The sequence below is a fragment of the Thermomyces dupontii genome, assembly GCF_041956625.1.
Source record: "Thermomyces dupontii strain NRRL 2155 unplaced genomic scaffold VTN31scaffold_2, whole genome shotgun sequence".
NCBI classification, from domain to species: Eukaryota; Fungi; Ascomycota; class Eurotiomycetes; order Eurotiales; family Trichocomaceae; genus Thermomyces; species Thermomyces dupontii.
The window spans coordinates 1,519,992-1,546,960 of NW_027192308.1; the positions used below are offsets into that span (position 1 = coordinate 1,519,992).

Genomic DNA, 26,969 nt, shown 5'->3' on the forward strand with positions numbered 1-26,969 from the left:
ATCTGGCAATCGAACACGGGATGACTCTCCAATGTCTTACGAATTGGCAGCGGATCTCCGGCGCATGACGGAACTCCTAGTACTCTGTTGGAGAGAGGAGTCGATGTTAATGCACAAGGCGGCAGTATGGCAATGCCGTTCAGGCCGCTTCGGAGAGGAGTCTCAAGGAGGTTTTGCAACTGTCATTGGAGAGAGTTATCTCAAAGCACAGGGCAGCAAGTATGAGAGTGCTCTCCAGGCTGCTTGTAAGGGCAGAAAGAAGGAACTGGTAGAGCTGCTGTTGGAATGAGGTGCTGACGTCAACGTGCAGGGCGGCAAGTATGGTATGCTCTCCAGGCTACCGAATCTTAGGCGCATGATGATCTTTCATCACTAATTGCCAACGAGTCAAGACGACTGAGCTGTACCATGCGTTGGATGCCATCAACTGGCGTTAATTGAGCCCTAATTACCCGTTTTGGCGAAACTCATGGAAACCGCCGAACTTAGGTAATTCGTAGTTCGCCGCCTTTCCTTTGATCACAGACATCACCTTTATCACCCCGCACCCTTCCAACCATGTCGTCGAGTCTGGTAAATATTACTTCAAAAGGGCAGTTCGACTCCCTCTTGTCGTCTTCGACGATAGTCGTGACCGACTGTAAGTTGCGCCCTTGATCGTTGGCACTTTGTGATACCGCCGATGACATTCTATCCCGCCTTTGTGCTCGACCCCGCCATTAACCCTGTTTGCCTTCGTTCAGTCTACGCCGACTGGTGCGGACCATGTAGAGTCATTGCGCCCTTGTACGAGCAGCTGGCGAACCAGCTCTCTCGTCCGAATCGAATTACTTTCACCAAGGTCAATGTTGACCAACAAAAAGAGATCGCCCAGGCATATAGAGTCAGCGCGTGAGTGTCCTTAGAGATACGAGCCGTGTATTCGTTATCTGACCAGGGACGTCGATTTGATAGGATGCCTACTTTCATAATTTTCAAGAACGCGCGACCCATTTCCACCATCCTTGGCGCCGACCGTCAAAGACTGTCGGAAGCGGTGAAGAAGCTCGCGGCGGAAGCCAATGCGATCGAGAGCGACGGCGGTGATTCTGGAGAAGCCAGCTCTGGCAGGCACTGGATAGGCGGCGCAGTGCCACAGACATACAGCGACGTGACGGACCAGGTTATCGTCAAGAATATCGAGCTTCTTAACCGCGACACGGAGAAGGGCGGCGCCCAGGTGTTATTCGATACTTCCAAACCGGCGTCGTTGGCCAATAGCAAGGGAAAGGAGGAGTCCGACACCGAGAATAACGTCGATTGGGTGGAGAGCGACACGGATGACCAGCTGATGCTCTTTGTCCCGTTCAACTCGACACTGAAGATTCATTCGCTGCACATCACGTCTCTTCCACCAAGTTCCGACGACGACGTCATGCGACCAAAGACTCTACATCTCTATACGAACCGGCCACACAACCTGGGCTTTGACGAAGCTGACAGTACGGACCCGGAGCAGATCATCACGCTGAAGCCCGAGGATTGGGACTCAGCGGCGGGGACGGCGACGGTGGAAACGCGGATGGTCAAATTCCAGCGAGTCACGTCCTTGGTTATTTTTGTGGTCAACGGCGAGGGCGATGGTGAAAAGACGCGTATCGACCGGCTACGCATCATCGGCGAGGCCGGGGAGAAGCGAGAAATGGGAAAGCTGGAGAAAATTGGCGATGAGCCGGGAGAGTAACCTTGTTATCTCATATCCTACGTAGTTTTATGACGATAGACAGAGAAATCAAGAATGATCATTATCTTTTCTCAATGCAGCCCAGAATGTCCGATCCCAAACCAAATGACCACCGGATAGAAAGATTCACAGGATCAATAAAGTAGAACCGGTTACTCTTTGACGCAACTGACACCTTGGAAACAATACTGAGACACCTTCCTTGACTCTGGGAAGGCCGCAATTGTCAAGGCAACACGGGATTCTTTGATCGTTGCGTCAGCCGCACGTTGAGGGGAAGAAAAGAGGAAAGAATTGCTGCGAGTGGATATGGAGGTTCTTTTGTGTGCGACGGTTGACGGAAAAATTTTTTTCCGAATTTTTTTCTGTCCGTACGAAGTACTTCGTACATACCGTATTTTAGTGTGCTGGGTTTCCAGTTTCAACACCTTCCGGAGAACCGTGTAAAGTTTCATCAGTGGCCACACCTCCGTGGCCTGTGTTCTTGTGACATTGTGCTACAAGTCCACAACATTGAACAACTTGGATTTTCAAAGGAAGGGCGTGATTTTGCAACGTTCAATGCTTCGTCCAGGACTGGGTGACTGCAAGAATGATTCGAATTTAGACTGTACTGTAACCGACCTGTAACGTACGTGTACTCTGAGCGTATCAGGTACTGTTACAATAGATTGGAAATAAATGGAAAAGGGTCCTGCGAGGTCTCGCGATAATCAATGAAAAAGATCACGAAGTGAACCGTGGCCCTGTCATCTGAGAACCTTGCATGACCTTGGCTTGAACGAGTCCAAACTCAAGTAAAGACAGTCGATCATTTTGCAATTGACCTAGTTCCGTGATGTCTCGGAGATTCTTTTGATTCTGCAACTGGCTGAATAGTAGTTATGGCCACCGTGTCGTTAACGAGTAGAGTAACTTGTCGGCGGTTCTCGTAACGTATAACTGCCTCCTCCTCATGTTATGCAACATAACATAGGCTGCTTCCAGAGTCCAACGGACCAGCGGTATCCGCGCACTATGAGGTCCCTTAGGGTTCCGGAGTTCGGACAGAGCAACAGAGCTCCAAACCTTGCAGGGTGCAACTCTACGGTTTCATCTGTTTACACCATGCCTTATCCACGAAGTCCAATTTCGTCAATTAAAGTTAACATTTTGCGGGGAATCGGTTCTTGGCTCGCAATATCATGAAGATGGCAATCCTCCATACGAGCGAGACCCATGATTGCGGAACAAAACTGCCGCGGGTTTGTCGAGAGGGAAGCATTGAGGCAACGGGGCCGGAGATACTGGATGAGCACCAGTACTGTAGTGCGTAGTCGTAGCAGTCCTAGCCAGATGAATAGCCGAATAGCAACCCATTAATCGAAGGCCTCCGTAGAGTGATGCATCCTTGCCGTCCGGAAAGAGAACAGTGAGAATAGTTATGGAGCGGAAGTGAAATAAGAGGACAAGACTCTCAGCGTCAGATTCCACAGGTTCGCTTGTCGAACCGGTTGCTCTGGGCTTTGGCGGCCGTTGGCTTTGCCTCGTGAAGACGTGATCTCATGAAGGCGGTGCGATTATTAGTTATTGCGATGGATGATGGATGGAGCCGGACCCAGTCTAACCGGCTCACTAGTCCGCAAAGAGGAAAAGCAAAATTTGGGCTCAACCGGGCCAATGCAGGAACCCTGTGCAAGCTGGGAAGTCTTTCCGAAATTCGAATCGAATAATCGCTCGTTGCTTGAGGGGGATTTCGCATCTTCTGGCACAAGACATGTCGCGTGCACCGTACGTTTGGATCTCCGGGACTGGATCCTTGCGCGGACAGTGTTTAAGAATCGTTTATGGCTTTGAACTGTTCAAAAAAGTACATAAACAAATCGTCGTGTGTCTTTTGTCTCTCCGAGTCTCGGTGTATCAAACGGGTACGAATGTCGGAATATGTAGTGATGTTCCAGAAACCCAGGGTCCCAGACTCGGTACTGACGGTATACATCGATGCGTAGAGCAATTACTCGCGTCTTTGCAGGGTTTGACTGTCGTCCCTGCGGCTGTCCAGGGACCTCAGCCGGCGTCTTCAATGCCTTTCTAGTCCTTCCCTAAATTGACATCAATCCTAGTAAGTTAGTCACACCACAGGACCGGAGGATCAATGGGCTGAACAAGTCTTTTCAGCTATGGCAGGATTTGCACAGGACAGCTTGACAGCTCTCAACTCTCAAGGAATAGTCGGCAGTAGCTAAGACTCTGAATAGTATACTTGGTTATCGCTTGGAGTTTCGGTTATGAAACCGGGAACAGAGTGCTGTTCTTGACGCTTTACGAAGTCCGAAGGCTTTTTCTCCGTTGAAACCACAACGTGTGACAATGGCAATGATTGTGCCGTTTCCATCCAGAGCATGGACTATGGAGTAACACCGATCGAGTCGTTCTCGAGCTTCGCGTAGTTGAGGCTGTCCGGACTCCGGAGTACTCCGTACTATGCACAGTAGGCCTAATATAGAAAATTGCAAGGGTCGGTCGTTATTGGGGAGGGTTCAATATATAGATCGATGGTCGCCGTTGGATTACGACCGGGACGAGGGTGCTAGATTGTCGGACAGAATTTTCTGATTGCGTTCCTCGTCTTTCGATCTGCTGTCGGCCTGTCGCGTACATGTCTAGGCCTTGTTATTGCTTGCAGCCTTGCAGCAGTTGTGGAGGCGATAATAGGGCCGTTCCTGATTCCCGTGTAGCTTCGTCATGGTCCCTTCACGAATCACACAACCCACCCTCGTCGAGGAACAGATTACATACCTGGGAATATGGACCTGATCCCCAATACGTATCACGTCTCCTCGATTAATCCACGCACTCGAACCACAATGATGAGTCGCTTGTTGCCACACTAAGGTTGCGCTCCCAGTCTCATACATGCACGATGCGATGCGATTCAGACTTTGCACTCGGTCCTTTTGGAGGCATCAGCATAGTAACATGCAATCATTGGGTCCATGACTGGTCTTTCCCAAGACCTATCACGTCTTATCATGGAATCCACGGAGCGTTATTTGTTGCTGATAACAAGTAGGTTATCCAGTAGTAGTACATGTATGTACGGTACTATATGTATCAGGGTGTCGGCAAGGTTGGGTTTAATCGCGGCATCGAAGGATTGTGCGGCAGTCGTGGCTTGTTGCGAGAAATTGCGTGTCCTTTTTTGACGTCCGATTTGCTCAAATGATACCTACATCAGGTGGGCTTTGGCTACGAGATGCTGCTCCCATGAAGGCGAAATTCTCATCTGAATTACGAGACAGCCTATCGGGATGCAAAGAATGCTCATCAGCACTGTATAATATGATCATTTCAAACCACACAAAGAAAAAGAAAAAGAAAAAAAGAAAAAAAAAGTTTAGACCGCGTTCACACTCCAGAGACCAGACCAGAGTCCAGTCCACAATTTGATTGTCAATTTGCCACCAAAGCAAAAAAGTCGACGAAATCAAACGTTGATTACGCTCAAGGCCACGCGTTAAATAGCAGACAGCCTGATTGGGGAGGTATCATCGTGCACACACTGCCTCGGACTTAGGCTAAGACACAGCCGATCCCACTTTGCCAGTAGCCCGCATCCAATGGCTTTCCACACCACTCTCACACGCTTTATGCGCAACATTGCCACGGTCAGTCTGAAAATTTGAGCGGGTACATGTGTGATGTGATTATTCAGAATCAATAAGATTCATGGGAATTTCAGTACTTCTACTTGCATCGTCATCATCGAAAAAGGAGAGGGAAGAAGATTGGATTGAATGGCCGGTCAATCCAGTAACCTCATACTGGATGTAGGGAAGCCATCGGGCCCCGTTGAACTCGGGTGGGCTGACTTCAGGTTCTGAATTAGCCCTGATAACATGGAAGAAGGTTAGACAGGTACAATTTCGGACCAGTCACCTGTCGGGCAAGCGCGACAAGACCGGTTTGTTTATTAACTCGTTAGTACGGAGTAAATACATACTGTACTCAGAGTAACCTGCCATGACTCGACTCGAACCTCCGCATGGAATCAGAGGGGATAAATGGAGCATGCATTGGCCCCTCTTGTGCTAGACAGGGACTAGTCTGTCCGGATGCATGGCCTGGTCTTCCCGTTCCATCCAACAGGATTGACCAAAATCCCCAGCCCAACTTCCACCAAGCGCACTAAAACCTTCAACGGACGCGACGAGAGCCTTGACCACCAAAGTGGGCCATGATAACTCTGACTCCTCTCGCTCGCAGAAAGAGGCATGCCATGCCATGCCCGACCACTGACCCGACGGCAGACGCGGTTCCCAAGGCCCGGCCCCAGACCCGGACTGAGTTAGGTTAGGTTACGAGTAAGTAGGTTAGTTACATACATAGAGAGTTAGGCTCAGGAATTAGCCAGACCATCGCCGTGGTCTCGCATGGATGACGAGTCTTGTCGTCCACCGCTTTCATGCCGGGCGAAGTCAAATCAAGCCTGCCCTGAACTCTCGCTCTCTCTCTCTCCGGCCAACTGATCGTCATCCTGCTGAGTCCTTTTATCCACTGCCCAACCCGGTGGTCCCCAGAGATCTTTTCCTATCTTTCTCTTCCCCTCTTCCCGTCTCTCGTTCCTTATTCCTCAAACGTCGTTCTTTTCCTAATTTTTCCTCCTTAATGCCTCTTGCATAGTTAAACTGTCTCTTGGTCCCTTTTCTTTTCTTTTTTTTTCTCTTCTTGTTTAAACTTCTTTTGTCATTATCGGTTTTATTTTTACCTCTCCCGGTACCTGGTTCCAGAAGCACGTGCCTCTCAACCCCAATACACCTTCTGGATCAGGTCCTGTCGCTCCTTACCAAATAATCTTAGACCTCTTGCATATTCTGACCGTTGTTGTCCCGGAACCTCAATCTCGACGGGTCTTTGGAACAGCGCCGCTGTCTTCGTCCTCAATCCCCGTTCCAAACGTGGCCATCCACCTCGTGGGAACGCCTGACGGAGGACAGCGAACATCTGCTGTCCACCACACTCTTTATTATACCGATCCTGTCGCTCCTTTGAAAGATTGCTTGCCGATCCTCGCGCAGTTTTGAGTGCTCAACTTGTTCTATGATACCCTACTACTCTTAATACCTCTACAGAAGACGCATTTTCCACCAAGCAGTGGTGGACGTGGTCAATTCCCAGCCTCGGTAGGTGTGCCTTGCAGGCTTCCAGCCCGATGGTGGGACAGAGTCCTTGGTGCTGATACACCCGACGAACATAGTATCACCAAGATAGATCATGGAAGCTCAGTACGCCGTCCATCCGGCGTCCCTGTCTGTCCAAGCACCGTGCTATCTCTACGAACACGAGCTTGATCAGCATCAACGACAGCTGGCATCGCAAATGTCGTCCTTCCAATCCTCATTGCCCCTGTACACTGCACAGCCGCAGCAGAACCAACAGGAACACCAGCAGCAACAACAGTCCATTTATCCTCCGCTCGCTCCTAAGGGTGGCTTCGAAGCCATGCATGCGAATCAAATTGCCTCGTCCCAACCCACGGGGCTCAAGCCGACGATCGTGGTCCAGCACGAGTCCCAGTCGGTCTTGTCCCTGGATACGCGGTTTGCCAACCCGGACTTCTATCAATTCCCATCTACGCCGCCGCTATCGACCTCGGGCAGCACCATCAGCAGCCCTCCATCCAGCTGCGGCATGGTTCAGACCCCGATGGATGGCTCGTTCTTCTCCATTGAGAAACTGGACGGTGCCAAGGAGGGTTGCGACGCCGGTGTGAGCTCTGAAAGTCTCGCTAAGCCAGATTGGGCTCGGTCCGAATCGCCTCCACTTACCCCAGGTACGCTCCTTCCTCATTGGGTGCACATCCTTGGTGCCTTGGGCCTTCAATGGTTCACCCGCGGTACGTGGGGTTGGCTCCCAGTCCGACAGGTGCTGACTAAGATTCCTTTGGTCCACAGTGTTTGTACACCCCCCTTCCACTTCCGTGGCTGCCAGTCAACAGACAGATCTGCTCTCCACCAATTCGTCTTGCCCGTCGCTTTCGCCGTCTCCGTCCCCCGTGTCGTCGTCCGTGCTCTCGGCCGACCAGCCTGTGAGCTCGGATTTTTGCGATCCGCGCCAACTGACCGTCGACCCTTCTACCCAAAAGGTTCAGGAGGATATTCCTCCCTTGCCCATCTTGGGATCTTGTAATGATGAAGACCATAAATCGCTCTTGAATGACGGCAGCATTGTCCTTTCCACTCAAGCGGACTGCCAGCCCGCCTCGCTGACGGGTGCCGCGGAGGCTACGCTGACCACACTGCCGACATTCGACAGCATGTCCGACCTGGACTCGGACGACGATTCGGCCAAGAGGATTTCCGATATCGCGTCCCAGTCCAGTGTGCTCTACCTAGGAGACAAGAGACAGCGGGTTGGATCCCTGTACGGGTTGGAAGAAGATGGGTTCCTCAGCGAGCAGAGCTTTGAGGACTTGGACGATGAGGAAGCAGCAGCCCGTTCCGGGTTGTCCACAATCAACCCGCAGGATCTGCTACGCAACGATGAGGCCGAAAATGACGAGGCGGCCCAGAAGCGGGTCTCCCTTTTCCCGACCATGACGGATGCAAACTCCGACGTGGAGGGGACGGACTCTCGGGACCTGATGCTGATGAGCTGCGAGGACGAGAGTCAACCCATGGCTGCGGAAGATATCCTCAACATGGATGGCAATGCGGTGCCGGAGACTATGCCGGCCCTGCCAAATGCGACTCCGGCCCGAATGTCCAACAGCCGCCGTGGCCGCAAGCAATCGGTCACCGATGACCCGTCCAAAACGTTTGTGTGCACGTTGTGCTCGCGACGGTTCCGCCGGCAAGAGCATTTGAAGCGTCATTACCGATCCCTGCATACCCAGGACAAGCCATTTGAGTGCAGCGAGTGCGGGAAGAGATTCTCGCGCAGTGACAACCTGTCGCAGCATGCTCGAACGCATGGCACTAGCTCGATTGTCCTAGGAGTAATGAACTCGAGCGATGTGGCGCGATCGGGGCACTCCTATGGGCAGGACTCTCGCGTTCTGGGCGCAGTGCTGTATGGAGCTGCCCGGGCTGCGATTCAGCCGCGCAGGGAGTCGATGGGCACGGACGTCGTCGGGTCACCCAAGCGCCGCAGCCTGAAGAAACGCAAGCGTGATGAGTCGGTGTGAGAGGTGGCTCGGACGCTGATTATGACGACACGAGCAATCAAGGTATAGGAATTGTGGGCTGCTCGGAAGGGTTTATTGTCCATACAGCCCATTCCTCTAATCTTTTTTTTTTTTTTTCTATTCGCCATACATATTACTATATATTTTCCGAGTTTCCATGGTGACTGGGATTGGGTATTTGGGTTCATTTGGGGTTTGCATATTTTCCTTTGTTGGCGCTTTGGTTTTGGGTTCGACCGGGCTTGCGGCCGTTGATTGCATTGGGCGGAAGGTCCGTCGTTGGAACGGCGCAAGACAAGATGAAAGAAGAGAGCAACTCGACGACATAGAGCTTACGATTCTGACAGCAAAGTTGGGGAAGAGGGGTGGAAGATACAGATACATTGGGTTTCCTTGTACCATTTTCCGATTTTCTTCCCTGTTCTTTTCTTTCGTTGATGTCTTTTTCTTTTTTTTTTTTTCCTCTTTTGACCCCCTACTCTGTTTAATCTCGACTCTGCGTGCTGGTCACGTTTCCTTCTTGTCCCATACCCCTTGAGCACATGTCTTATTTCCCCTCTTTGGCACTGAATATTCCTGTATAGTCAGACCTGGCTGTATCTATCGCTATTCAGCATGTATCTATAGCACATCAATAAAATATAGAAAAAAACAAAAATGATCAAACAATTCGGCGATTCAATCTCTAATCATTCTTCAGGCTACGTACCGACTTGAAAGGATTTGAAGCAGAGGTAAGTTACATGATTGAACACCTGATTTCTACATCTAGTGTATATCACAGAATGCAATGCGGCATTGCGCCGGGATATCCAGAAACTATGGACAGAAAACGAGCCGAGAGAGTCCCCAGTCAATTTTTTACTCGCTCGTCTTGAACACCCAGCGGTCCTCGGGGCTGCTCTTGAACGGCACGCCGAGCTCGATCAGCTTGACGAACGCATCGGCAAAGTCCTTGAAGAAGGCATCCGAGTCGCGGGCGTAGCGCTCGACATGCTTGCGGAACTCCTTGTCCTTGATGAGGGCCATATCCGTGGGCAGCATCATCAGGGTTCCAGTCGACTTGTCGGTGTACTGGGCGGGGCCGTTCCACTTGCGCCACTGCCACTTCTCGTCGAGCAGCAGGCGGAAGAACTCGTTGGTGAAGACGGTGGGGGAGAAGTCCCACGGGCCATCGTAGCCGGAGCGGTCCGGATGGGCGCGGCCCAGGGAGTGGGCGCCGATCAGAGCCACCATCTCCTGGTCGTTGAAGCCCATGCGGTTGAAGATGGCGCGGATGTGCTTCTGGTCCTTGGACGCATCCGGCAGCCGGCCGTCGGGCGTGCAGGCCGCGGCGTCGCGGTCCTGGCGGCCGGGGCGCCATGGGATCTTGGGGCCTTGCATTTCCTGGATGGCGCAGACGCCGGCCAGGGTCCAGAGGTCGGAGTAGGTGATCCAAGGGAATTTCTCTGCAAAGTCAGTCAGCAATGCTGTTTGTAGTTTCTTCGATGGTAGGGGGAGGATGAGAACGTACGCTTCACAGGCTCCAAAAAGTCACGGGCAACCTTCAGACCCGCGTTGGCGCCATGGTCCGACTCGGGCGCAAACCGCATGGTGGCACCGTTGCTGCCACCAGTGCCGGTCTCCTTATCGTAGGTACCACTAGCGTGCCATGCCAGGCGCAGAAGGACCTAAATCCCTCAAGTATTAGCATCCGGAAATCCCTCCCCCTTCGCTTTATTTCTTTTTTATTTGAATGAACATACCGGTCCATAACTCCCATCATCATAATCCGTATTCTCCGCCAACAACCGCGCAATCTCATCGTACACCTTCTGATAATCCTCCTTGGTGGGCTGGAACGGGCCCGACTTGGCCTTGGCGTTGTCAGACGATGTGTTCAGATAGTAGACGCCGGCACCACCGAGGGCGACGGCGCCAACACCCAGCAAGATGGCGGTGCTGTTCGACTTGCCGGACCCGGCCGAGCCGGATTCAGACGAGTATGCTCGATAACCGGTCGTGCGAAGGGACGGAACAACCGCGGCCGCCGGACGAGCGCTGCTGCGAACGACGGGGCGGAGGCTGGAGTGGGCCAGGGCGCGGGTGAAGGAACGAGTAGCCGAGGCCATGGTGAAAAGAAGAGAGGATATATCGTACTGTACAAGCGCAATGAACGAGTTATATATGTATATATACTTAATATGTACAAAAGAACAAGGAATCTCTTTGAAATCCCAACGCAAGGGACCTCTTCGCCCTTATTTAAACGGTCGTTTCTCCTCCCGACAGCAGCAGCGAAGCCCTTGGAACATGTTGACCAATAGCCATGCTGTGATTGGTTGAGGACTGTCTAGGCCCGGGGAATCACGTAAGCAGGGCCCAAAAGCTTGAGAGCTTTTTTGTTCTCCGCTTGGCGCTTGCCGGCTCCACGAGTTTCCTCGTTGGTTCTCCACGGCTATCCCGATTCGTCTACCACTTTCTGGTAGGTTAGGTAAGTAAAACCTTACGTAAGTAGAGTAAAGCGTCGGATTCGAAGTGGCGGTTGAATTTGACGGTTGGTTGGAGAGGCGAATTCTCTCTACCGAGGATAAACGATTCATCCAGACAGTATGTATGTATTGGAGAATTGATTAGCTTTACTAAGACTTTGGATCTAGTTATTGCCACGCCGCTCTTCCAGCCAAACTCCCCAAATTGCCTTCGTCCGTCTTTTGCCGCGGCCCCCGCACCGGCTTCGATTGTGCCGCCTCGTGCTTGCGGAGCTCCTCCGGCACCCGCGAAATGGGCGATTTGGACAGCATCTGCCGCAGATCGTACATGACGTCCGCGTCCTCGTTACCCAGAAACGTAATGGCCACGCCGCTCTTGCCCGCGCGACCCGTTCGTCCAATGCGATGTGTGTAGCTCTCGATGGTCGTCGCCATGTTGAAGTTGATCACCAGGCTGACGTCCGGCACGTCGATACCGCGGCCCGCCAGGTCCGTCGCCACCAGCACGTCCGTCGTGCCGTTGCGCACCGACGCCAGCGCCGCCTCTCGCTGATCCTGCGTCTTGCTGCCGTGTAGCGTCGCCGTCGAGAAGCCCATCTGCTTGATCTCCCGCGCGATCACGTCGCAGTTGCGCTTGATGTTGACAAAAACAATGATCGGCGGCGCAAACTCGCCCGACATGAGGATCTCGCCCAGTCGCTTCTTGCGCTTGTCCTCGCCCTGGATGAACTCGACCCGCTGCTCCACCGTGTCCACCGCCTGCCCGACGTTGCCGATCGTCACGATCGCCGGCCGCCGGAGGTACTTGCGCGCGATCCGCTCCACCGCCGGCGGCATCGTCGCCGTGTACATCATCGTTTGTCGGTAGCGCTCGCGTCCGCCAATGTGCTGGCTCATTGCTCGCGCATCCTCCGCTGCCTCGCTGTCGGGCTTCTCATTCGACACGGGCAGCGCGTCCAGGATCTTGTTGACGGGCTCTTCGAACCCGAGGTCGATCATTCGATCCGCCTCATCCATAATCACGTAGCAGCATTGGGCGAGCACCAGCATGCGGCGCTCCAAAACATCGACTAGACGTCCCGGCGTAGCGATGATAATCTCCGCTCCGTCCCGTAGACTGTAGGCCTGTTCCTCGATCGAATGCCCACCGACGATACTGACCACGTTAAACCCGAGCGGGATGGCGAATTTCTTCGCCTCAAGCTCGATCTGCTGTGCCAGCTCTCGCGTCGGAGCGAGAATGATTGCGTAGGGCCCATCGTTCTTGCGCCACTCAAACTCATCCAGCCGCGGCAACTCCGAAATGTACACCAGTAGAGGCAACAGAAACGCCGCTGTCTTTCCCGATCCGGTCACAGCAACACCGATCAGATCTCGGGACTGCAGCGCGATAGGAATGGCCGCACGCTGGATCGGTGTCGGTTCCGTGTAGCCCACCTTCTTGATAAGCTCCAGCAGGCGCCGCGGCAGGCCGGACTCTTCCCACGAGCGCATCGGGTTCGGGATCTGCCCGCCCTTGGTGCTGATGTTGAAATCTTCCTTGAAGATGCGCCAGTCGCGCTCGCGCATCTGGTCGAGCCGTTTCTCGCTCCAATGCTTGTCGATCGCATTGCGGTTGCGCTCCTCCTGCCGCCGGCGCTCCATCTCGATCATCTCCTGCGCCCGGATCGACCCGGCCTCGCGGTCGCGGTCTTTCAGCGCCTCCGCATACTGTTTTGTGCGCGTTTCCACCACATCGTCCCCAAACCCGGCCAGCCGGCCGCGCCCAAAGAAATTCGCCTCTGTCCGGTCCCGGTACAGTGGGTTGCTGTCGTTGGTCGTGTCCTCCTCCGCGTTCCATTCAAAGTTGAACTTGCGCTCCGCCGTGCGCTTGCGCTTCTTTTTCGCAGAAAAGCTCGACGTCTGCTCGACGCCCATGTACCGCTGCCGAATCAGCGCCGCTTCCGCATCTTCTTCTTTTTCTTCTTCTTCTCGCTGTTCTCGTTGTCGCTCCTTTGAATCCTCCCTGCCAAACGCAATCGGCTTCGGTGGCGATGGTGGCGTCAGGTCGTTCTTGCGACGGTCACCATTGCTGCTGCGCTGGGCGCGCGGCCCCGTTGGAATCGGTCGGGACGGTCGTCGCTCCGAGCCATCTTTGGGAGACGCAAGACCGTTTGTGGCTCGTGATCGCTCCGCTTGTGCTCTTGATCTTTCAGCCTCGACTTCCTTTGCTCGTTTCTCCAGCGCTAATCGTTCGCGTTCCGCTCTGGACAGGAACTTGGGCTGTTAAAACATGTTAGATTAGGGCGTCCCACATCGCGCAAAGAAGGAGCTGAGACTCACCTTGGACGCCGCCTCATCAGCCTCCCTCTTCTTCTTCAACAGCTCCTCCACACTCAGCGGCTTCGGCGCCGCTGTTCCTCCCCAACCAACCTTCTTCTTTTGCTTCTTCGCCGGCGGACCTTCCCCTTCCTCGGCGGGCGGCGGCGGTGGCGGCGGTGGAGGAGGAGGAGGCGCATCACCATTACCATCAGTCCGACTATCGTTTGGCGGCGGCGGAGGCAGCGAGTCCTCCGGCGGAGGTGGTGGTGGGGGTGTCGGCGGTCGCTCGACTGGATCTGGAGGGGGTCGCGGGGGCTCGACGGCGTCTGTACTATATGTCCCGTTCATGGTGCCAGTGTGTGTGGAAGTGGACAAGGGAGTTTCTCTTCCGTCATCCCAGCTCTTCTAGAGATTGTACATTGGTCACGTGATTGAGTTGTATGACGTTTTAAGTCCCGCTGGATGAACTGACTTGAGGTGCATTTCCGCTGATCACGGTTCTACTGCGGCGACGTTCCGCCTTTCAAGCTTCCCCGGCTGTAATGACCCCCTTGAGTCCTCCATGACAAGACTTGGATCTCTGGGCTCGGGCATATGAAACCGAGTCCGAGCAAATGGAGGACTACTAAAGCACTTGGCCTGACTACAGGACGATACAACAGACCCCTTCATCTTCTGCAAACTGTTGAGACGGTCGTAACTCGACTCCTGAGCGACAGTGATAAGAGCAAGCGGGCAAGATGGATGGCCGCAATACACATTTGCCAAGGTCATCGATGGTGGGAAGTACTACTTAAGGCAGTTAGTTGATCAAGTCTTGACCCAAGCCCTAATCCTGAATCCTTGCAATCCGTGAAAGATCCAAAAATCCAAAGCCAGAGTCGACACTCACTCTTTGCTTACAAGTACAGTTTCCCAGCTATTGCTGTTAGATGCCTGTCACAACCTGTGTCTTTGCTCACCGTCAAATCACAGTCGAGTAGAAACGTGGGCAATGACATAGGGTGCTTTTATATGTCTGCGGCACGGAAATGTCAATCCAGCCGGCGGCTATGACATCGAATAGGTGAGCACTATCTATCGCGGGCTGTGCGACAAGCAGCACCTCTGTGCATAGCATCTTGTTATATTAATAATGCAGAGCCATGCTGGATTCGGGCGATTGCACCAACTACCATGTTGCGGCGTTGCTATTTCAATGATCACTTCTCCCAGACTCATTTCCTCGAGCACTGATTTTAGTGATCTGTGAGAGATCCCGCAGGTATAGACAGGTGCTGGATATAGTACTTGCATCTTTCATCCAAAGTAAAGTGCTTTAGGAAGGGGATGAAGAGGCAGGGTGCGGTATCCGACGACGACCAAGCTTCAACCGCAACCGCGTCTTCTACGGGTGGAACGACCTCCTTGAGCCCGAGGCAGGGCGTTGCAACATCGCCTCCTCCAAACACAGGTTCCTCGTCCATTGACCTTGCAACTCTGATGGACACTTCAGAGAGAAATTCTCGTCGGATGAGTGAAGACTTGGATATTTGGGCTCGGGCTTATAAGATTCTGCAAGACCGAGAGCCCGAGCTAGTAGAGGACTACAAGAAGCACCTGGCTTCGCTGCAGGGTGACAAAAGCTCAAAACATCTGTCGGTTGAGACGATGGTAAGCCGACTCGTGCACGACCGTGGAAAGAAGCAATTGCGAGTCTCGCTACTGGGAAAGGACATCGTCATTCGACAACAGGTCGAAAGGCTGGCAAAGTTTCTCCTCTGGTCAGACGCGTTGGTTCAAGCCGCCGTGTCGAGCCAGCCGTACGCCGCATTGGCATGGTCCGGAGCGTTCTTATTTCTCTCGGTAATCTCATCGTACACCTGCTGATAATCCTCCTTGAGCGCCGCAACCGGAAGGTCGGTAGACAAAGGGGTCGGGCGAGGCCGTCGGGGGTACCCTTACTACTAATGGATATATATTCACCACACCGGTAGCACATCCATTTCTTTCTGAGGACGCACACTTCATCCCCCCTCTGCGGAGGGGACCTATCAACCGTACGAGATGCTCAATACCTAGTAACCGCTGGCCTGTTCGTCATTGTCGTGTCGCCAAAAAGGCTGTCCCCGAGCAGGTGATCAGAAGAGAAGGATGGTTCCAAGGATGCGTCTGGAATGTGACAGCACTCAAACTCTAGCTGCACCGTCTTGTATGCATGTAGCCCAGGTTTTTTTTTTTTTTTTTTTTTTTTTTTTTTTTTTTTTTTGCTTTATTTGTGACTTATTTGTGACTAGTCGTAACAACGGGGCCAGTGCGGGGACTGCGATGGATCTCACTGCAGATGCATGAAAGATCGACCCGTTGATGATGGCCCAAGTGTCCGTTGATGGAAAAGAGCGGAATTTCGAGAAGGAATGACAGGAAAGAGACAACAGTATCTGCAGGTACGATTTTCTTCGTCCTCATACAAAGTGCGATCCCAAGGACGATCAATTAATTCGGGGGGCTGGGTGTTTATCCCTAGTGATGCTGGCAACGCCTCGCTCATAGACCTGGAAAATCGCAGGTCAACAATGCTAACTTCACTCACGCCTGGAGAAAAATGTCTTTCCACGCACCATCTCGGCAGCCTCGGTTCCGGCCACGGAAAACTCCAGGTCGGCATACTTCTTCCAATAACCAAACAACAGCGGGAACTTGGCCAGGAATCGATCATATGCGCTTCGGACTGTGGTGATGGCTTGAGGACTCGAGTTGCGGTTGATTCCACCTTCCAGGTTCTCCGCCGCACGAACCAGCTTTTCCCATGTCTCGAAGTTGTCGGAATCTTCGGCCTATACGATAGGGGAACCATCAGCATAAACAAACCAGTGGACAGAGAATCGAGCCATGTAGGACTAACGCACCAGCTCAGTTTCCAGCTTCTTCAGCTCCATCGCACGTACCTGTGGCTCCATCTGACGTTTAGCATGATTGAACAGCGTCCAGGAAAGTACGGCAGGCGATCGGACGTGGACGTGGAAGCGCTCCTCTCTGATCTGCCCTCCCGTGTGTCAGAAGTGTACGAGCAAATCTTGAACAGAAGTGAGGACCAGCTTCGAACCCAGACTCTCCTTGAAATTGTTCTGGCTGCGAAACGTCCCTTGACCCTTGATGAAGCGAACGTGGCTTTGACGATAGCCATGGGAAACGGACGATGTGACTCATATTCAGCGTTAGAATCGAAGATGTGGCCCCGAGAGAGCTTCAAAAACACAGTGAAAGATTTGTGCGGACCCTTCATAACTGTCTATGAGGACAAACTGTTTCTTTATCCACCAAACAGCGAGGGAATTTCTCATTCATCAAGAACGGAAGGGTAACTGGCAGGGCCGGGTAGATTTGACGAGATCACACGCAAAGATGGTATTGATTTGCCTTCAGTACATGTCTTTGCTGGATGACCAGAAATTATAATATGAGATCAAGCAACATTGTCCTCTGGCGGAATACTCTTCAGAGATCTGGATGGACCACGCGAGGTTTGCGGAGACGGAAAAGGATGTGCAGGAGTGTATCTTACACTTTTTCGTTGAGGACAAGCAGGCGCTCACAGTTTGGGGGAATCTCTTTGACCTTGATTCCCAGAGGTCCAATATCCGAGGCGTGGCGGCCCGATGAATCCTCCATTATACTATGCATCGGCAGCGGGTCTCCAGCGTATTGCAAAGATACTATTGGAGAGGAGAGCTGATATCGATGCAACAGGGGGCAAGTACGGCAACGCTCTTCAGGCCGCTGCTTTTCGGGGCTACAAGGATATGGTGCAGCTGCTGCTGGAAGAAGGCGCCGATGTCAATGCACGAGGCGGCGAGTACGGTAATGCTCTTCAGGCCGCCTCTTTCACGGACGGCAAAGAATTGGCGCAGTTGCTCCTGGAAAGAGGTGCGCATGTCAATGCACAGGGCGGTGCGTATGGCAATGCTCTTCAAGCTGCCTGTTTCAACGGAAACAAGGAACTTGTGGAGCTGTTGCTAGAAGAAGGCGCCGAAGTCAATGTGCAAGGCGGATACTATGGCAATGCTCTCCAGGCCGCTTGTTATCGATGACATAGGGAGCTGGTTAAGCTGCTGGAGCGAGGTGTTGATATAAACGCACAAGGCGGCAAATATGGCAATGCACTCCAGGCTGCTTCTTATACGGGAAGCAAGGAAGTGGTGGAGCTGTTGCTGGACAGCGGTGCCGATGTCAATGCACAAGGTGGGCACTATGGCTGTGCTCTCCAAGCTGCTTCTGCTACTGGCAACAAGGAACTGGTGAACTGGTGAAGTTACTTTTGAAACATGGTGCCGATACCAACCTACAAGGCGGAAGGTACGGCACTGCCCTCCAGGCTGCTTCTTATACCGGAAGCAAGGAAGTAGTGGAGCTGTTGCTGGACAGCGGTACCGATGTCAGTGCGCAAGGTGGAGAACATGGTACTGCTCTCCACGCAGCCTCGAAGGGAGGTCACCTGGAGGTTGTGCGACTGCTGTTGGAGGGAGGTGCCGACGTCAACGCACAAGGCGTAGAGGATGGCAAATGCTCTGCAGGCTACTTTTGGTGAGGGCCACAACGAACTGGTGCAGTTGCTCATGGATATTGGTGTCGATTCCAAGGTACTCGCACAAGGTGGCGAGTATGGCACTGCTCTCCAAGTCGCTTGTCTCAGTGAAAACAAGGAGCTTGCGGAGATGCTGTTGGAGAGAGATGCAGATGTCAACGCACGAGGCGGCCAGTATGGCAATGCCCTCCAGGCTGCTTCTATTTGGGGAAACAAGGAACTGGTGGAGTTGCTGCTGGAGAGAGGTGCTGATGTTAACGCACAAGGCGGGTACTATGGCAATGCTCTCCAGGCTGCTTGTGTTGATGGGACCTGGGAACTCGTGGAACTGTTGCTGGAGAGAGGCGCTGATGTCCACGCCCAAGGTGGCAAATATGGTAATGCTCTCCAGGCTGCTAAAGATTGCGGACATGATAAGGTTGTGCAGCTGTTGTTAGAGAGAGGCGCCGATACCAACACCAGTACCCAAACAGTACAGTACTGATGCAGCCCCGCTCCTTGTATCGTTTCGGACAGGAGTATGCTGCAGAGGTCATTCATCTGATGCTTCACGGAAGCTTCCTTGTCTGTTCTGCTTACGATGTACTTGTGATCCATAGTCCTTAGTGCTGGAACAAAGTGCTGTTCAGCAAGTACTAGCAGCTAGATGAGAGCAACATGGCCAGTAAGAACTTTGTGTAGGCACCGCTCAATGGAGACACTCTTGTCGTTCATTATACCTGTTCAACCCCAGCAAAAGGTCTTATCTGCTTACACAGGCGATCAACCCACGTAGCTCTTGAGCCTGAAGACATCTAGATAGGAGTCAGGACGGATATCAAGAACACAACCAGGTAGTAGTAATGATGTTAATACAAGGTCAGTGTCGTCTCGCTCTACTGCAAGGGGGAAAAGGGACGTAAAAACCACTCTACATCAAACAAGATCGATCAGTATCGGACAGGATGAGGCTGAGCCTGTGGACAAAAATTAGCAACCAGGAATTGAACATGGGGAAAGTAGCTGGACTGACCGCTCCGTTGACCGGCTGCTGGGGAACGCCCTGCTGCTGGTAGTAGGCATACGCCTGTTGTGGATTTGCTGCGGCTGCGGCCGCGGGATCTGGCGTTGGCGTTGGCCAGGCCGTGCCTGGTGTGGCCTTTTGAGCATCGCCTGCACGATTGGTCTGCGATACTGACGCCGGGCCGTGAACTTCTCGATCCAGTGTCATGTACTCATTGGCTGCAGCCTGAGTCCCTCGCTCAAGCAGGTATTGCATGTAGCTCTGCACCAGGTCCTTGATGACGTCTGTCGACAGAGCGCTCTTGGTTCGGATATCATCCACTACCTGCTTAATGCGTTGATATTGCGCAGACTCCGTAGAGGAGCTGGTCGGCTGCTCAAGCTCGAACGTCAGGTAACTGGTCCAGAATGTCTGGCTGTCCAAGTAATGCTTCTGGTTCTGTTTGAACACCTGCCGGGCTTCCTCGGCAGAGCCTTTGACCTTCCACAGAAGTTTGGCCCAGTGAGACACGAGCGACGCCTTGGTCTGCACGTCACATTGTGGTGACTCAATCTGGGTCTTGTAGACGTCAATGGCATCCTGGAGCGAGCCATGACGGCGGCAGAGATTCGCCAGAGATACAATGGTGTCGACATGGTTGGGCAGAGTGATGAGAATGGCATGGTGGATGTCCTTGGCGATGTCAACCCGCCCCATCATCTCCTCAAAGTACGCATAGTGCAGCCGCACCGTCGGATGCGCAATGGGGACGAAGATAGAGCTTGCCCGCTGGTAGATATTCCTCACTTCTTCCTCCTTGCCGGGCTGAGCCACCATCCACCGCGCATACCGCAGCCAAAACTCTTCGTAGTGGGCACATGTGACCAGGCATCTTTCGTAGAGGAATTGGCACCGGATATAGTCGCCCTCTGCCTCCTCAAAGTCGAGATATCGTCTCCAATTGGCAAGCTGGCCTTCGTCCAACTCCGTTACATGGAAGTATGGCCGCTTAATCTCTGACTCATACGTCCACCGCTTGGTAGTCTCTGTCTGCGTTCGGGAGAAGATCTCCAGGTGATATGCATCTAAACGCAGTCGCAGGTCTCGCTCAATCTCCGCATCGGCCTTGGCGCCGGGTGCGGCTTGCCCGGATGCAGCCTCGACCTCTGCTCGACACCGAGCCACGACATCCGGAGGGGCCAGTTCATTGACTGGCCGTGTCTGAGCCAGCTGCCGGTATCGCTCAAAATACCTGGCATACTGATGCATTGGAATGTGAATCACGCGGCCAAGGATGGCAAAGATCCTATCATATGCTTCCAACCGCTCCTCAAACTCGATGTACTTGTCCCAGAAAGGATGGGCGAGGAAATCCAACCCGACACAACTGGCACCTCGCTCGAACAGCCTGGACATCCGTTAGTCAGCCATCACCATCCCACATACAAGAAAGGAGGTAACTATGAAAGGAGGAGGCTAGGTATGGCAAACATGAGCAAGGTCGACCATGGCTGATGAACTGGGTGACCAAGGGCGATCAATCTCCCATCGTGTGAGAAACTGAACGAGGATCCGATCAGAGGGTAGGTTGGTTGAATGTCTACGGCTGGGATGATTCTTTCAAGCAAGAAAACAGCCTGGGAGAAAAGGTCATGGGTAAGAAGTATGATCCCAGGCAAGCTGGCGGTAGACGAGCGATCTCACCCATCATCTAGACTCGTCTTTTCCCAACTCTCAAAAAAATCAAGCGTCTAACTCGGGAAAACTCTTGATCGGTAACAAACAGGCAAAATTCGCGCTGCGTCGGTAAAAAGGTTAAGGGAAAGGAGGCCAACGTGTCTTGTACTTACTCTCGAATGACATCGTTGTCGTGATTCGTCTCGACCTTGAAGGCGCAGTAGTTGGTCCAGAGGTCGACCGAGGTGGAGATGCTGGCAACGCCTCGCTCATAGACCTGGAAAATCGCAGGTCAACAATGCTAACTTCACTCACGCCTGGAGAAAAATGTCTTTCCACGCACCATCTCGGCAGCCTCGGTTCCGGCCACGGAAAACTCCAGGTCGGCATACTTCTTCCAATAACCAAACAACAGCGGGAACTTGGCCAGGAATCGATCATATGCGCTTCGGACTGTGGTGATGGCTTGAGGACTCGAGTTGCGGTTGATTCCACCTTCCAGGTTCTCCGCCGCACGAACCAGCTTTTCCCATGTCTCGAAGTTGTCGGAATCTTCGGCCTATACGATAGGGGAACCATCAGCATAAACAAACCAGTGGACAGAGAATCGAGCCATGTAGGACTAACGCACCAGCTCAGTTTCCAGCTTCTTCAGCTCGGCATTCTCTTCCTCTGTGCCGCCGTAGTTGTAATCGGCCATGATTGCGATGAGATCAGGTGAAAACAAGCAGAACCATACACTAAGTCCTAGACCGAATTTTGCGAGATGAAAAGAATGCGACCGGCGTGAGCGATGGGGAGAGAACAACTGAGTCTGAGGGAGAAACCAGTGGAAGAGTGGGATTTGGCCCTCCTCATATGGACGATTGATTCCTGAGGCAGAAATACGTTACTGCCGAAACAGGTTAGCGTGACGCTTAGACTTTCGAATGGTTCCCGGATTGAAGCTTTCATCGATCAGAGAAACGAGAAGTCGACTGTTCAACATTCCGATTGTTCGAAGGGCCCAATTCCTCGTCTCCGACATTGCACATTCACAATGTCGGCCCAACAGGCGGCCCAGACATCACACGAAGTGGTGTCGAAACTTCCAGCGCGGCTGCGCAATTTCTTCGCCAAGTACCCTCCACAGATTTACTCTCAGCTCGTCTCTCCAGTTCGTCCAACTCTTGAGAACAAGCCGACGACTACCACTGAGGGCGAGAACTCGACACCGACGGAGAGCAATCTGCCCTCACCGTACACGCCATCGCGCGACGCCAAGGGTGCCAAACCGGCGGATCCCACCGCCTGGTCCCCATCGCGGGCATTCCTCTACTCCAACCCGGAGCACCCGAATCCATTCCTCCCGCGGAAGGGCCCCAATTCGCGATGGTGGGGGCCCCGATACGGTCTCCGCCAGCAGGCCGACCTCGTCAAGTTGGCCAAGAAGTACGGCGTTGAAGAGCTGTTGCCTCCGAGCCGCAAGTCGACCACGTACAAAGAGCTGCGTCGCGCCGAGCGCGGCCTCGCGATCAAGGGAACGGGTATCGGACAGAAGGTCAAGGGTCACAAGTGGGAGCGTACGTTGGAGTCGAGGCTCGAGGAGAGGAAGAAGGCGATGCTGGAGATGCCCGAGTTGATCAGGGAATGGAAGGAGGTAAGAACCTTTATTGTTTTGTCTACTTTTTTTTGTTGCATCAATGACGCTGACGCCGTTGTAGAAAGGTCATGGTCGGGGTTGGAAGAAGTGGCCCAAGCGGTGATGGAATCTTTGTTTCATCGCTGCGGTTTTCATGCTTCCGTGACGAGATTGTGTTTTACTATCGCCAATTTACATTCGGATGGGATCGAGGCTCGTTTGCATGTACTACTATGTGTATATACTAACAATGATTCAACGGTTCTTAGACGTCTCTTCCCTTTTCCTTTTCCTGCCAGACAAAGGGCTCAGTCGTAGCATGGAATCACCACATCGCCAGCGCGGATAGCCAAACTGGACTCCTCAAAGTCCTCCCATGCTGAAGCCCCCAACGCCAAATGCCGACCGAACCAGACCCGGCCATTCATCCTCCTTGTCCTGGCAAGGGTCGAATACGGCTCGTCCCGGCGCTCGCCAGTTGACTGGTCCACGCACACCATCTGACACCGCTGACACGACCCGAGGACGTCAAACGGGATGCCGTCCGCACCGACATGGAGACTCGTCCATTTATCTTCCAGATAAGGACGTTCAGAGCGCACGGAACTCTCGTCGACAGGGTAGTCTGGTGGGTTCTCGGTGACAATGATGTTGGCACGGAAAACGGCTGCCGGTATATTGATGACTTTGCTGGAAGTTATGTGGGATTGAGAGGCTGATTGGATTTCCCTGTTCAATTGATTCACCGACGAACGGGAGATGAGGAGAATAGGGCTTTCGTTGGAAAGGAGAATCGTGTGTTTCTCATCGGGAGGGGTGGGGAATGCTCCGGGCATTGTCGGCGTACGGGATGCGTGCCTGGTTTTGGAGTACCGCGAGGACGTCCGCGGCGGCAGTCGGGCCAGAGTGCATGGCGCGCCTAGGAAATCAGAAAAAAATGACGAAACGGCCACAGAGGTCGACACCTGCAGGGTCACTGTGTCGCCGCACACTCGGGACAGCTTCGGTTGCGAGTTTCGGTTTCCACACTGCATTGTTGTCGTGGCCTCAAACCCATCATCATCCCGCGCCAAAGAGATCTCCAAGGATTTGCCATCCGGTGTTGAGATGCGGAGAGTGCCGCGCGCAAAGTCGAAGGATGGCCGGATAAGAGCCATGCGCGGATATCGCTTCTGGCTGAGCGCCGTGTTCGTGCCCTGGTGGACGATGCACCATTCCCGGTCCCAGGCCAGACCCTCGCGGGTGATCTGCCAGGGGACGTCTGGAGGCACGTTGTACGCCGCGCAGCTTTTGATCGGGTACACGTGAAGGCTCTCGATGCAGAACCTGTCGTGTGCCTGGGTAATGCCCCGACTCGGCGCCGCGAGTGCGGTGCCGGCAAGGAAAAATTGCTCGATGAATGCAACAAAGGACTTCACATCACTCCAGCTGCTCATCGCACCGAGGCTGACCCGCAGCGCTCCGGTAGGCTTCCCATTGAGGATGTCATTCTCATCGCCACATCGCTGTCCAGCCTCATAGTTCTGCTGCATCTCGGTATCCGTCAGGCCAAGGTGACCAGATACACCACCTGGATTGCAGAGAGTGCCGGACCGAAGGTGAATACCTTTGATCGAAGCAAGCCTTTCAATTTCCGACCCGCCGATCCAATTCCCGCTTTTGTCCCGCAAGTTGAATGCAATGATCGGCCCTTGTGTTGCAGAATCATCGTAGTTGGCCCCTGGCGAGACATAAAAGCGGCACACTGACTTATTCTTCGAGTTTTCGAATTGAGAAAGTGTGCGGTATAAGTAGCGAGCCAAAATTCTGGTATGAGCAGCAATATTGGCCATTGATCCGAAAATCCGTTCATGCGCCGTCATGGCATGGTCAAGCGCGATGATGTTGTGGAAAGGCAGCGTCCCATCCTCCAACTGATCGTGAAGTGAAACCTGCTTTTTCGCATGCCACTGCGTGCCGCGGGCGACGACCATGTCCACTGTCCCACCGCCAAAGTATCGTCGATGCGGAAAGACGACACGTCCTGCATCTTTTCGGACAATCAACCCGCCAAGGTCGGGGAAGCCAAAGATCTTGTGGAAGCTGAGGACCACGAAATCGGGGCCGATCGACGGGTCCCCGAGATCGAGCGGCGCGGTAGCTGCATAAGCTGCAGCGTCCAGCAGCGTCCACGTATGCGCTTTTGACCGCCGGATCTCCTCGCACCAGCGCAACGGCAGTCGCCGACCATTCATATTCGACTGAGCCGGGTAACTGAATAGCCTCAGCACTCCTTTCTTGTTGTCATCGTCCTCCGAAATCCAGGTTGCGACTTCGTCGTCTGACGCAAAACAGCGGACCCCCAGCTCGGCTACTTCGCGGACCCCGACGAGACTTGTATGCGAGTCGGCATGATACCCATACCAGAAACCTCTGGTACCCGACTCGCCACTAGTGCCATCCCTCATGGCATCTGCCACCAGCTTGACGCCAGCCGTGGCATTCGAAACAAACACCAGGTCGTAAACATCGGGGTCGGCGTTGAAGAACCTCAGCGCCCGAAGCCGGATATCGTCAACTCGACTAGTTGTTCGTTGGGAGGATGCCGAGACGGAATGCGGGTTCCCGTAGAGACTTGCAGTCAGATCCCGAGCGTACGACTCGATCAACGAGTTGGCGTAGGGGGTGGCGCCGGCATGGTCGAGGTACACAACATCTGCATATGGCTTATCAACTTGGGCTTTGGACTGGTAGGGGCAGGTATACCTTTGAGTTGGGGATATTCACGCTGTCGGATGCGCTCTATTGGTTCGGGATAGCATTCGGGAAATGACTCTGGCAAAGAAACTGACATGGTTCATCAAGCTAAGCTGTGAAGACTGCGAAGAACTGAGCTGGTATATTGGTTATCTCCCCGCAATTTGATAATGCTTTTATCTCTTATCGATAAGATATCCATCAAAGCCTCGGCAGAATCCCTTTAGGGTTAGGGTTGATGATGTTTATTGTAACTGGATCAACTGGAGCACTGTGAAAGTCGAGAAATGTTTCTTTGATGGGCATACTCCGTAGTCATTCATAAATCATCATTGCATAAGGTCATAAACTAAGCATATCCTTACATCTGAGACGTCAAAGCGTACATCGATCGTATCATCATCAAGTCGTGAAAATCATGACTGGTACGTAACCGAGTTCATCATCGTCATCTAAAAGTCGTCAAACAACATAATGATGCCGGTTAGACGGCCGGCGATGGTGCCCCCGGCGACTGCTATGACTTCGCCTGCGCACGACTGTCTCGGTGACCTCTTTCTTCCCGTGGTGATGGCGATGGATCCACAAGGCAAAGAACGCCGTCCATGTGAAGAAGACAACCTCCATGATCCCCATGGCAAAGCTCGCCTTGAACATCGAGCACGTCTTGTTCAAACTCGGGGTTTCAAAATCAGCGTCGAAGCTGAACCCGAAGGGGCCCAGCGACACCTCGATGCTCCCGCCGTCCCAATGGGCACAGTCCGCATTGGCGATGAAGCGCAACTGGTAGACGCCGGCGATGAATGCGCCAAAGAAGCACAGATCGATAAAGGCGACAAAGCTGGCGGAGCGGCGAGTGTTGCCCAGACGGATGAGGGTATCGAGGCACCAGAACACGGCGATGGTGCTGACGATGAAGAGCACCAGGATGTAGCTCGGAGTGAGTTGGTTTGCCCTGAGGTAGCCATCGACGAAGTAGGCCTGGAGCGGGACGACCGTTAGTTGCGCCGGGCATGAATACATGAGATTCGCCGATGACTCACCAGCATCCCGATGATGGGGATTAGGAAGGTAATCTCCACCAGTCGCCAGAAGATGAACAGAATCTCACCCAGCATGGTGACGGTCGTCTGGAATGTGACAGCACTCAAACTCTAGCTGCACCGTCTTGTATGCATGTAGTCCCTTTTTTAGGTTTTTTTTTTTTTTTTTTTTTTTTTTTTCTTTATTTGTGACTTATTTGTGACTAGTCGTAACAACGGGGCCAGTGCGGGGACTGCGATGGATCTCACTGCAGATGCATGAAAGATCGACCCGTTGATGATGGCCCAAGTGTCCGTTGATGGAAAAGAGCGGAATTTCGAGAAGGAATGACAGGAAAGAGACAACAGTATCTGCAGGTACGATTTTCTTCGTCCTCATACAAAGTGCGATCCCAAGGACGATCAATTAATTCGGGGGGCTGGGTGTTTATCCCTAGTTCCCTAACACCTCCGGCTCCGCTAGCCGGAGGCTGGGAAAAAAACACGAAGTCGCCAACTGGCCTGGGATAGGCTCAGAATTGGATCGGAGATGTTAGATTTGATGGATTTGGGCCAATCATCAAGAAACAGACGAACAAGGTCCCTTTCTCCGATCCCCAGCCATCGCTTTTTTCCCCACGAGTCCACGACACGTGCATGCTAAGAGAGAAAACCCTGGAAATTTCTCAGTCAAATTCCCTAACAAG

General features: G+C 53.1%; 11 protein-coding genes across 11 annotated transcripts; 5 read left to right on the plus strand and 6 right to left on the minus strand.

The window, feature by feature from the left end:
* Nucleotides 1–558: 558 nt before the first annotated feature.
* On the plus strand, nucleotides 559–1,723 carry VTN31DRAFT_2923 (uncharacterized protein; the record flags this gene model as incomplete). Its single annotated transcript, XM_069403145.1, has 3 exons — nucleotides 559–640; nucleotides 744–891; nucleotides 955–1,723. 3 exons carry the CDS (start codon nucleotides 559–561, stop codon nucleotides 1,721–1,723), a joined length of 999 nt encoding a protein of 332 aa, XP_069262356.1.
* A 5,253-nt stretch (nucleotides 1,724–6,976) lies between these two features.
* VTN31DRAFT_2924 (uncharacterized protein) lies at nucleotides 6,977–8,888 on the plus strand (the record flags this gene model as incomplete). Its single annotated transcript, XM_069403146.1, has 2 exons — nucleotides 6,977–7,535; nucleotides 7,657–8,888. 2 exons carry the CDS (start codon nucleotides 6,977–6,979, stop codon nucleotides 8,886–8,888), a joined length of 1,791 nt encoding a protein of 596 aa, XP_069262357.1.
* Nucleotides 8,889–9,749: 861 nt separating this feature from the next.
* On the minus strand, nucleotides 9,750–10,999 carry VTN31DRAFT_2925 (uncharacterized protein; the record flags this gene model as incomplete). The annotated part of the gene is made up of 3 exons (XM_069403147.1): nucleotides 9,750–10,336; nucleotides 10,402–10,558; nucleotides 10,634–10,999. 3 exons carry the CDS (start codon nucleotides 10,997–10,999, stop codon nucleotides 9,750–9,752), a joined length of 1,110 nt encoding a protein of 369 aa, XP_069262358.1.
* Nucleotides 11,000–11,527: 528 nt separating this feature from the next.
* VTN31DRAFT_2926 (uncharacterized protein) lies at nucleotides 11,528–14,008 on the minus strand (the record flags this gene model as incomplete). The annotated part of the gene is made up of 2 exons (XM_069403148.1): nucleotides 11,528–13,621; nucleotides 13,682–14,008. 2 exons carry the CDS (start codon nucleotides 14,006–14,008, stop codon nucleotides 11,528–11,530), a joined length of 2,421 nt encoding a protein of 806 aa, XP_069262359.1.
* A 246-nt stretch (nucleotides 14,009–14,254) lies between these two features.
* On the plus strand, nucleotides 14,255–14,592 carry VTN31DRAFT_2927 (uncharacterized protein; the record flags this gene model as incomplete). Its single annotated transcript, XM_069403149.1, has 2 exons — nucleotides 14,255–14,461; nucleotides 14,572–14,592. 2 exons carry the CDS (start codon nucleotides 14,255–14,257, stop codon nucleotides 14,590–14,592), a joined length of 228 nt encoding a protein of 75 aa, XP_069262360.1.
* A 1,539-nt stretch (nucleotides 14,593–16,131) lies between these two features.
* VTN31DRAFT_2928 (uncharacterized protein) lies at nucleotides 16,132–16,925 on the minus strand (the record flags this gene model as incomplete). The annotated part of the gene is made up of 4 exons (XM_069403150.1): nucleotides 16,132–16,194; nucleotides 16,261–16,476; nucleotides 16,549–16,680; nucleotides 16,746–16,925. The coding sequence occupies 4 exons, from the start codon at nucleotides 16,923–16,925 to the stop codon at nucleotides 16,132–16,134; spliced, it is 591 nt and encodes a 196-aa protein (XP_069262361.1).
* Nucleotides 16,926–18,195: 1,270 nt separating this feature from the next.
* VTN31DRAFT_2929 (uncharacterized protein) lies at nucleotides 18,196–18,708 on the plus strand (the record flags this gene model as incomplete). Its single annotated transcript, XM_069403151.1, has 1 exon — nucleotides 18,196–18,708. One exon carries the CDS (start codon nucleotides 18,196–18,198, stop codon nucleotides 18,706–18,708), a length of 513 nt encoding a protein of 170 aa, XP_069262362.1.
* A 445-nt stretch (nucleotides 18,709–19,153) lies between these two features.
* VTN31DRAFT_2930 (uncharacterized protein) lies at nucleotides 19,154–21,583 on the minus strand (the record flags this gene model as incomplete). Its single annotated transcript, XM_069403153.1, has 5 exons — nucleotides 19,154–19,180; nucleotides 19,237–20,614; nucleotides 21,057–21,160; nucleotides 21,227–21,442; nucleotides 21,515–21,583. The coding sequence occupies 5 exons, from the start codon at nucleotides 21,581–21,583 to the stop codon at nucleotides 19,154–19,156; spliced, it is 1,794 nt and encodes a 597-aa protein (XP_069262363.1).
* A 339-nt stretch (nucleotides 21,584–21,922) lies between these two features.
* Nucleotides 21,923–22,628, plus strand: VTN31DRAFT_2931 (mitochondrial 54S ribosomal protein mL59; the record flags this gene model as incomplete). The annotated part of the gene is made up of 2 exons (XM_069403154.1): nucleotides 21,923–22,522; nucleotides 22,587–22,628. The coding sequence occupies 2 exons, from the start codon at nucleotides 21,923–21,925 to the stop codon at nucleotides 22,626–22,628; spliced, it is 642 nt and encodes a 213-aa protein (XP_069262364.1).
* Nucleotides 22,629–22,812: 184 nt separating this feature from the next.
* On the minus strand, nucleotides 22,813–25,337 carry VTN31DRAFT_2932 (uncharacterized protein; the record flags this gene model as incomplete). Its single annotated transcript, XM_069403155.1, has 2 exons — nucleotides 22,813–25,199; nucleotides 25,250–25,337. 2 exons carry the CDS (start codon nucleotides 25,335–25,337, stop codon nucleotides 22,813–22,815), a joined length of 2,475 nt encoding a protein of 824 aa, XP_069262365.1.
* Nucleotides 25,338–25,702: 365 nt separating this feature from the next.
* Nucleotides 25,703–26,358, minus strand: VTN31DRAFT_2933 (uncharacterized protein; the record flags this gene model as incomplete). Its single annotated transcript, XM_069403156.1, has 2 exons — nucleotides 25,703–26,221; nucleotides 26,284–26,358. 2 exons carry the CDS (start codon nucleotides 26,356–26,358, stop codon nucleotides 25,703–25,705), a joined length of 594 nt encoding a protein of 197 aa, XP_069262366.1.
* Nucleotides 26,359–26,969: the final 611 nt, after the last annotated feature.